This window comes from Apaloderma vittatum, unplaced genomic scaffold (genome assembly GCF_000703405.1).
Source record: "Apaloderma vittatum isolate BGI_N311 unplaced genomic scaffold, ASM70340v1 scaffold18313, whole genome shotgun sequence".
Lineage (NCBI taxonomy): Eukaryota > Metazoa > Chordata > Aves > Trogoniformes > Trogonidae > Apaloderma > Apaloderma vittatum.
In genome coordinates this window covers 29,165-39,088 of record NW_009710027.1, presented here as the reverse complement: position 1 = coordinate 39,088, position 9,924 = coordinate 29,165, and the positions used below count along the sequence as shown (strand labels likewise).

The window sequence follows — 9,924 nt, the reverse complement described above, 5'->3', positions numbered from 1 at the left end:
GGTGTTGAAGCTGAAGCATGAACATAGAGCAGCAATTATGTTTTGGGCTTCGAATACTAAAATTGGGGTACAACTGTGAAGTCTGAGCCTGTAAAATGCTGAATGCTGGCAGCTGTCACTGTCTTCCAATGAGTTATTTGTAGGGGGAAGGGTGGAGGATCCATCCCTGGTGATGAAGGATATATTTCTGTGCCACCTGTGATGCTCATGGCACTTGTGCACTGCCCATTCACATATGCCAGATGGATCAGGAGCTGTTGCTTGTGACCTGGAGACCTGAGGTCTCCTCACCAGCAAAGCTGATAGAGTTGTGACCAGGAAGGATGACTGAGACTCGCCAACATTATTTCTCCTCCCAACTCCTTGTGGAGTGGCTGGGCACTTGGTAGCCTGGCTGGTTTCTTCCAGCCTCTCCACTGTTCCACAGCTAGCCAAATGCTCAGCCTTACTTTAGATATCAAGGTTGCTGGTTTGCTCCAGTGCGGGAAGGGCAAAAGATATTTTTCCATGACCACAGACATATAATCTCCTGTTTCTCTGGGCTTCACCTGTATATGATGAGTGAGCAAGTGAGTCCAGGGCTTTGTTTCTCTGGCAGACACCCGAGCGCAGGGTGCTGCCTCTCTCCTGTGAAGCCATAGGAAGTGTTTCATGATTCAAGATAAAAAAGACCTTCATTTCCTCCTTCTGTGCTTGCACGGCTCAGCCGCCGCCGAGGCTGCATCCTCCGTCCTTACAGCCTGCTCACAAAATGGACCAAGAAACCCTGGGAAGTGTTGTCCTGCTCGTCATCGTCACCTTGATAAGTGTTGTCCAGAATGGTAAGTCAAAAATAAGCATTTATTAAAGGGCTAGAAGGGAACTGAGAAAAGTTTGGGATGGTGCATGCTGATCTGATCTTTGGATAGCTAGTCTCTGGTTATAAGCCTATGCGTGCTTAGGCATGATTTTGTCTTTAGAAATGGTCTTCTAAGCATATAATTTTGTATGCCATTGTGCAGTATCTCGGCAGTCGTGTGGTCCTACTCTGTGATATTCTAGAGTGAGCTTGTTATACATATGTCAGCTAATGAAAGGACTGATATGCCGGGGTGCCTCATGACAATATGCATTTCGGTTTGATCACTGACACCTCCTTTCCTGGCTAAAGTCCCTAATGTGGACAGCTGAGTGCTCTCCAGCCAGAGCCCTGCCACTGTGGGCAGAGGCTGTGGCCCTGGGGTGTCTGTGACGGGTCAGACCTTTTCATGGTGCTGGTCAAAGGAGGCAAAACAGCACAAACTCATCAGGGGAGTCTGTTTGGGTTATTTGTGGGCAGGCAGGTCTCCTGCTTTCCTGCCTCTCCAAGTCCCACAGTTCAACTAATCCCCATTAACTGCGGTCCCAAGAACACTGCGCATTTCCTGCAATGGAGAAGTTTCCTTTTTTTTTTAGCTCTTATTCAGACCTCTATCTTCCCTACTATTCTTCAGGATATTTAAATAAAACAACAAGTCTCTCTCTCATGCAAATCTCATTTTAATTTGATCCTCATCTCTTACAAATACTTAAATTATGTTAGCAGGAAATTCTACCCAGAATCAAGAGAACAAAGTGAGTTTTGCCCCAGCTGCACTGAGGTCGCTGAGGCTGAAGGAGTCAGCAGTGGGATGGGGAGGCTGCTGCAAATGTTGGAAATCTTCTATGAGGGCTTCTTGATAGGAAAGTGAGACTCCCACTGAGTGCAAACCCTATGCTTCGTCCTAGGAAATGGGCTATTCTTGGTCTACTGCAGAGAGGGGAAGTGGTGGGAGCCTCAGCATAAGCCTGGCAGCCAGATAGAGAGCAAAAGAAAAAAAAAAAAAAAAGAAATGCAGCTTGGTTTAGTTTTGACATGGGCAATAAATACCACATTGTTTAACCCAATGCTGATTTCTGGTAAATGCAGATTGTGTGACATCAACAGAATAGGGCATGCTGAGGCCAGAGCACATACTGCAATTAAAAAAGGTGTGTCAAATATTAATTTCTTGTTATTTAACCAAGTGAATTTATATATATAGCTTTTTTTTTTTCTTTTACTCTGAAACTCAGGCATTTGCCTTCCAGCCTGACACACGCTTTCAGCTCATGGAAAACTGTCTGTGAGATTATTAACTCAACTGCCACAAATAGGCAAGCACTATGCTTTGCAGAGGACAGAGTGCCAAGCGTGAGTGGCACAGAGCCCTAAAATATGATTTCAGACCTTGCATCACCCAATTTCCTCCTTCCAGACTTCCTGTCTAGGAAGACCTAACTGCAATCATGCAATGAATTCAATAATTAAGGCGGTAGAAATGCTTGTCAAGGGATATCAGTTGTACTGAACTCTTGCTGTGGCTCTGGTTCAGCAAATCACACGGGAATCTCCTTGTTCATCTTTAAATATGTGAAGTCAGTACCATGTAAATTTGGGTTTATATGCTTTTCTGCATCTGGTGCAGGATTAGAAAGCAGTTTGGGTGGATGCTTTTATTCCCAAAACTGGAGATGGGCTGTGGTGCTGCCCTAGTCTGATGTCCATTCACTGTCACCTCATTCATGTTTGGAATCTCGTATTCTACAGAACGTTTCATGTGGCCGGATGCTGCACAGTCACACATGTAGATTTAAGTTTTATTCTTGCGTCAGAGGGATGTTGCAATTCAGTAGCTTTCAGGGTAAATCAGTGGTCATGACTGAGCAGATTAGGATTGAGGAAGCAAAGCGGCATTTACGGAAAGAACGGGCAACCTGCACTTCTTCCAGCACTTACTGGGCTGGAGTGTCAGCACACAGTTTCTTTTGGCATGAACTTGGGAAACCGCCAGGCTTGGACTGAACTCATGTGTGTTAACTTGGCCAGAGTCGGGCTGCAGCAGTTCAGGCTCAGGGCAGCCTGCGCAGCCCTGGAGACTCAGGGCATCATCTCCTGGTGCAGCTGAGCTGAATTAAACCCCTCAGCTCCAGACCTGTTGGGTTCACTTATCTCATGACACCATGTGAAACAACCCTCTTGCCTTGAGTTTCACTGTAAACAGCAGAAAATATAGCGATGGCATAGGATGCTGCTTCATGTGTAGTCTCCGGTTTCACCAGGGCAAAAACCTCACCTCACTTGAAGCAGAAGGCTCTCCCTCTCCATACGATGATGAGATGCTGAGTTCCCCTCTGATTCAGTGTCTTCACCTTGGGGGTCTACATGATCCTGAGGAAATACAGCCACAATTCGGGGTTGGAGGTAATTGACCCAGGAAATTTTGCTAGCTAAGAGGTGGACACCTCACATGAAGTGGTTGTCTAAACTCTTTCTTGGGTCAATGGAGAAAGATCACTTCAGTGAAGTGGTTTCTGTCATGCTGGCAGCTCTCTGAGAGTTGGACTGACCTAGTCAGGTGCTTTTCTTCTGTTTCTGTCAAAGATTAGGGCTTGACTGGCCACTAAATGAGTGACAGATACTCTCTAATAACCTCTCTCTCTTCCTGGAAGGGGAAGAGAAAGGGAATAAAGGAGAGGCTGATGGATTGGGAAAAAAAAAACACACAAAACTAAAAAGCTTTAATGAAACAGTAACAATAGAAAGAAAAGATAATACTATTAGTAAGAAAATAATGAAATATATACAAATATGAACAAAACTAATATCAAACTCCCCTGATGATGATCATGTCACCACTGATGGTGTGGGACAGGTGCTGGAGAATTCCCAGACAGGACCCAACAGCAGATGGGAACTGGGTTCAGGAACCAGATTTGGGAACTCATTGATCAGGAACGAGGGCAGAAGAATGGACAGAGTCCTCCTTAGATGCCAGACATAGAAGAAGAGAGCTTGACCCTTAGTGATTCCTCAGCTTTATACTGAGTATGACATATGTGGAATGGAATACTTTGCTGGTCAGTTTTGGATTACCTGTCCTCTCCTCCCTGCTGGTGCAACATTTTCACTTAAAACCCTTTTACTTCCTGATACCCCCAATTGCACTCCCTGGCACCCCTTGGCACCCCTTGGCACCCCCTGGCACATGAGATTTAGCAGTGACCTTGGTTTCTATAGAAGCAAGTATAAGCAAGAACCATTCTGCATACCAATCTGTGGTAGTAACTATAAACATCAAGCATTATCACTTCTAGAAGCAGACACTGTCTGCGAAAACATGCTGTTAACTTCAGAAAGTGCAGTCTCTTAGAAGAGACTGAGCTGAAAAGGAAAATCACCGAATGGAGAATTGGTTCTGTTGTAGCTCAAATTAGGACAGTTTCCCTGTGACACCTACTGTTTACAGAAGGAGAAATCCATCTCCACAACGCTCCTCAACGTCTCTGAAGTGAGATGAGGCAAAACCTGCTCTGCATCCATGGTGCGGGTGTATGTGATAACCCTACCTCTGTCCTTTGCTCTAATGCCCAGGCTTTTGATCCATACACCACATCAGAGGTAGCAAGAGCTTCCAGGAGAGATGCCTGGACCTCCACAGCCAGATCCTTCCCAGGAGAACCAGCACTTCCAGGCCTGCCCAGCCCTGATCCCAGGGGCTGTGTACCAGGGGTGTCAACACTGGCACTTCCCAGCTCTTGTCCTTGGTGACCACTGTCAGGCTGGACATGTCTATGTTCAGCCTGATGGCTCTCAGCATGGCAGAGCCTCTCTCCAGCAGCGTGTTGGCATTTGGGAAGTGGCAGCACACACAGCAGTGCAGAGGGAGATATATTATATAGCTTACTCTTGGCTTTCTTTAAAGCTGTGGCATCTTATAGTGCTTCCACATACATGCTAAAAGGAAGGGAGAGGCTATGCTACATGTCCCAGTGAGCCCATGCAGTCCCAGACCTGCAGGAAGTGGTTTCCCATCACTGCAGCTTTGTACTGGTTGCACTTTCATTCAGCCTCTTTCACTAGGTCCTCTTAGAGCCTCTTAACAACCCCTTGCTGAAGGCCAGGGTGATGGACGGATAGAGATGCTGAGACCTCTTGGTGGCTGTGCCACTGGACAGTGTCTGCTCTGGGTCCTCCAGGAGCCGGCCAGTGTACCGTGCTGCTGGCAGCCAGGAGGGTCTGCAGCCTGGGTCAGAGTGGGGACGCTGGCTTAAAGCACTGTGGGTTTTTCTGGAGAAGGGACGTATACACTCAGGGAATCATTCGATAATGGAAGTGAAAAAGTTCAGTAGCTTTTAGTGAAGGCAGTGGAAGTACAAAAGACCTACTTACAGCATCAGTGAGGGGAGGAAAGAGGTAACTTTTCATATTCCAGGGATGAAAGCCTGCAGCTTATCAGGTTACACTTCTGTTGTTACAATAATATCTTTCCTGATGGGATATCTTTTATACATATATCTTTGGCTAATAGTCTAAAGAATAGAGTGATTTTGGGTACCCCGAGGTGGTGGAAGTACAAAAGACCTACTTACAGCATCAGTGAGGGGAGGAAAGAGGTAACTTTTCATATTCCAGGGATGAAAGCCTGCAGCTTATCAGGTTACACTTCTGTTGTTACAATAATATCTTTCCTGATGGGATATCTTTTATACATATATCTTTGGCTAATAGTCTAAAGAATAGAGTGATTTTGGGTACCCCGAGGTGGGATGCACGATGCAGTTTGTGGCTGTCAGAGCTCTGTCTGATGTTATTTAGACACGTGATTGATGGTGTCTGGTTTAGTGTCATCAGATAAAGCGTGTTTATCAAGTGTGATACTTTATCTTGAGGTGCTGCATTTCTGCAGCAGCTAACACCCTGGCACAACACCGTTGCTTAAAAGGAAGATACACGTAATATGGATACATAAAGATCACCCATCAGGACCTAGTTTTCAATGGGAAAACAGAAAATGAATCAGTCCTGCAGGATGTCCCTGGTTTGGCAAATAGGTATCACTAAAAAGGGAAGAGACTCCCTTGCCTCCCTGCTCTATTACAGAGTGAGATTTGGGGTTGGCAGCAGTGACTGGAACGCTTTTTTCCCACTGGAGGCTCAAAGCACACAGAGGTGCAGGCTGCCAGGAGCATGGCGCAGGGATGAAGCAAGGCTCAGGGATGAGAGCCTGCTGCCAGTCACGTATGGACACGTGGGGATGTCTGAGGCCGCGTCGCGCCAGTCCCTTGCACAGAGAATTTGGTTGTACCTCACTGACAGAGCAAACATGCTGGCCACATCCTGCACCTTCACGCGTCCACGTCCTCTCCTGCCGCACAGCCTGGGTGGTTGTGAGAACAGAGCTGAGCCAATAAAGCCCAGCTCCTGCAATATCTCCAAACTATGTCTCAGATTGAACACTTTGTGTTTGTTTAACAGCTTTTTTTGCTAGCAAACTGGAGCATGAAAGCAAACACTGCAATGGCAAGGGGTTCCAGCGGCCAGGATCCTCTGCCTTTGACCGTGTCTACACTGCTAAGTGAGTAAGCAAGCCCTGAGGTGCAGGGTTCATCTCTTTCTTCATTTGGGTTTAATCTAAACTCTTTTATGGTCCTGACTTTGTTGTGCAGTTCCATTGCTGTGTACGTTGCAGCGGCATTTAGACTGGTGGTTCTCCAGTATGTTTGCTGGTGAAACCAGCTCCTTTCTGGACACAGATTGCAGTATTTATATTGGACTTGCAGCCCTTATATGTGTTATATCCCTTCACCACTCAGTAGCTATTGCTGGATGTGTGATACAAGCACAGCTGGTGTCCTGAGAGGACTGTGGCTCAAAAAGAAAGAGCTAGACACCAACTTACTGAGGAGCAGAGCTCATGCAAACCCCTGTGCCTCTGTCCCCAGGCAGCTCCCTTGGCACATGTCTCTCCACTTCTCTGCCATATTAGTACCTCTTGTCTTTGATATCCCTTCAGAGAGAGCAGAGGGAAAATTAATTCCAACCCAGAAAAGAAAAGAACAAAAAATGTTTTTTATTACCTCTGAAGTACTGCTTGAAACTGAATGGGATGTCCTCGCACTTTCTGCCAAGGGCAGAGTGCTTGCCCCTCAGAAAGCCTTCCTGGCCAAAGAAGACAGCTGGAAATCATCCCTGTTCCCCTGCAAAGAGACATGTTAACTGTCAGACACTCCTCTTTGCTGTGGGATCTTCCTTTTGTTGGTTTCATGCAGCTTTCAATGCCACTAACTGGATTAATATGACTTAATTACAAGGATTTTCCATGCCAATAAAGAACACAGTGTCTATTACACACGTGCCTTGAGCAAACAAGTTAAAGGAGGAAAGTGGCTTTCACAGGTGCCAGGCATGTGGTTTCTTTGCCTCATCAGGCAGGACAAAGGCATCTTTTTTCCCAGCGAGGACAGAGGGAAGCTGAATTTCGGGAAGTTTGTGCGTGGACACACCAGCCAGCCCACGGCTGCCGCCTGCTGCAGGCAGGTTGGGGGCTTCCCACTGCTCTGGAGTAAAAGCCCACCCGCAATGGTGTTAGTGCAGCCCAAATTCACACCCCACCATGCTTTGCTGCTGAAACATGTTGATTTTGTTTCTGTTTCCCTGTGTTCTGATCTCTTCTATATAAATTCCTTTCTAGCCAGAACTGTGGGCACGCGTACCCTACATTTCTCGCTGTGCTCTGGTGCGCTGGCCTTCTCTGCAGCCAAGGTAACACTCTTTTATGGTTTTTTTCCCTTCAACCTTGCACCACTTTTAGCACGAGATGGCAAGCACTTCAGAGGTTACACTTCCAGGGACCAAATCCTCCTGCAGTGGGAGAACCTGCCTCACCTGGCTGCCCTGCAGCTCACATGCTGTTTAATTAGCAGCACACTCCTGGCATGATTTATGCTGACAGACGTGTTCCCAGACATAATTCAGGACAGTCTGGGCCAGTGACATCTCCCATACAGCTATTATGGACAAAATCCTTCTGTTTTAGGTGGGGGGTTTAGTCCTTGGATGTTGGATGCTACATTATTCAACCTTGGGACTATAAATGGGCCCATTTGATTAAATTGCTGGAGCTGCCAGCCCTTCCCAGTGCTGAGGGCAGCCCAGGAGTATTTACCTGCATTTCTAAATATGATCTCCTTCAATGCAATTTGAGTTTACCTAAAGTTAAGATCCTAAGGTCTATGACTGTACTTTCTGGAAGATTTTCCTAACCAGGAGAAGAGGGGCTTTTGCCTGCACATGTGGGGAACACAAGAATTAGGGGGAAAAGCTCCTTTTTATTCCTCAGAAATGAGTATTGGACCAAGTACAGTATTCCACCTGCTCCCAGAGAAGTGCATCTATTGGGTGGTGAAGACAGTCCCTGAGCTGACATACTCCTTCCTGAGCCTGCACGGCCCACCGTGGGTTTTTGATGGGGACGAGTGTGTGCTCTGCAGTGGTGTCGAGGTTTAGGGCTGGGCCAGACAAGTGGACACAGCTGTGGGCAGGATTATACCCACAAAAGCTTCAGAAAAGCCAGAGTGAGGGCAAGATAAGTGCTCTGTTACCCACACAAAGGTCTCTGTCCTAGTTCCAGCTCTCCTCCCGTAACCAAAGGCTGCAGATTTCCAGGCAGCGGACGGGGACAGTATGTACAGTGGGATTCAGGCTGCTGTTTGTAACGCCTTGTTTTACCCTTTACCCAGCTCCTGCTGCCTTTGCCGGCCTGATGTACTTGTTTGTGAGGCAGAAGTACTTTGTGGGCTACCTTGGGGAAAGGACTCAGAGGTAAGGACTTACGCAGCTTCTTTCCAGATCCCAGGATGCAGTAACAGTGGAGCTGGTCACTGCCAGTTCACCAGCTCATGGTGCTGCCTGGAACAGCTACTTGCACGGGGTGGCACAGGAAAGTCCCCTTTTCTGGGTGCCCAGGAGGAGCTGGAGGAGATGTGGGAGGTGTGGCAGCACCGGGGTCAGGGGAAATGCAGGAACAGAGCAGCTGCTTCAGCAGTTCCTGCTCATAGCTTCTGCAACACCACAAATTTGCATGTTTGTGCTGCTATTTGCACAAGATCATCCTTTTATGTTAGTAAAGCTCATTATGCACATGTGGAACAAGATTGTCTCACAACCTGTGATGGCTGAGAAGACATACAAGGCCCTCTGAAAAGCCACTTTCATAAGGAGCAACCTATGCTGAGCACAAGAGGCCAAATCCAGACCCAAATGGATCCTGAAAATGGCATTTAAGAGCTTGCAGCTGGCTTGCAATGCAAGAGAGAGCAGAAATTTGTTCCCTCCATCTCAGCCCCTGAGGTCTTTCACCTGGTCTCAACAGCAGAGTCCAAAGTCTGAGGACTTCTTGTGTGAGGTGATGTACAATAACAAATTTCTTCCCCTCCCTTTCTGTCTCCTCAGCACTCCAGGTTACTTGTTTGGAAAGCGCATCATTTTGTTCCTGTTCCTCATGTCCCTGGCTGGAATACTCAACTACTATCTCGTCTTCTTTTTCGGAAGTGACTTTGAAATGCATATAAAAACGATAACCAGTGCAATCTCTCCATTGCTGCTCATCCCCTAACTCCCTGCAGCACTGAGAGGGTCAGTGTGCTTATTATATTGATAACCAGAAGCAGCCATAATTCAACTGCTTAAGAAATGAACCCGTAACCCTTTTAGACTGCTGTAAATCTTGTGCTTGATGGGCTTTGTAGCTTGATTTAACCTTACTTTTTCCTTCCAGAAGAAAAGACTTATCATGAGCACTTGGCATGCGCAAGAAATGGTGACAACTTACAGTTAATTCTTTAGAGTCTTTTCCCCTAAACCGCAGCTTGCAACCTGATGGCATGACTGGAACAGGTGTCGTATGCTTGCTTCATAACTGGTTGTACTCAGCTCTTGTCCCAAAACCCAAGAGCTTCTTGGCGTTGTTCCTGATCGATGGCTTCCGTGGTTGTCCTCACACCAAGGCACAGCCTTTCTCCAGCATCCCACACACCCCAGCCCATGCAAAGGCATGGACCAGCCTCTTCACTTATCCTTTCCTTCCCACTTGTTGATGACTGAGC

The 9,924-nt window shown here is 46.9% G+C and overlaps 1 protein-coding gene across 1 annotated transcript; it reads left to right on the top strand.

Annotated features, from left to right (window-relative positions):
* Positions 1-695: 695 nt before the first annotated feature.
* On the top strand, positions 696-9,626 carry ALOX5AP (arachidonate 5-lipoxygenase-activating protein). Its single transcript, XM_009867166.1, has 5 exons — positions 696-821; positions 6,296-6,395; positions 7,512-7,582; positions 8,560-8,641; positions 9,272-9,626. Exons 1-5 carry the CDS (start codon positions 752-754, stop codon positions 9,432-9,434), a joined length of 486 nt encoding a protein of 161 aa, XP_009865468.1. The 5' UTR covers positions 696-751; the 3' UTR covers positions 9,435-9,626.
* The last annotated feature ends 298 nt before the right edge of the window (positions 9,627-9,924 follow it).

Bases quoted from the DNA above. Each gene is read 5' to 3' on its own strand.
- ALOX5AP (XM_009867166.1), top strand. From the start codon at position 752: ATGGACCAAGAAACCCTGGGAAGTGTTGTCCTGCTCGTCATCGTCACC. The intron at 6,396-7,511 runs GTGAGTAAGCAA...ATTCCTTTCTAG, and splicing joins GACCGTGTCTACACTGCTAA to CCAGAACTGTGGGCACGCGT. The intron at 7,583-8,559 runs GTAACACTCTTT...CCCTTTACCCAG, and splicing joins TGGCCTTCTCTGCAGCCAAG to CTCCTGCTGCCTTTGCCGGC.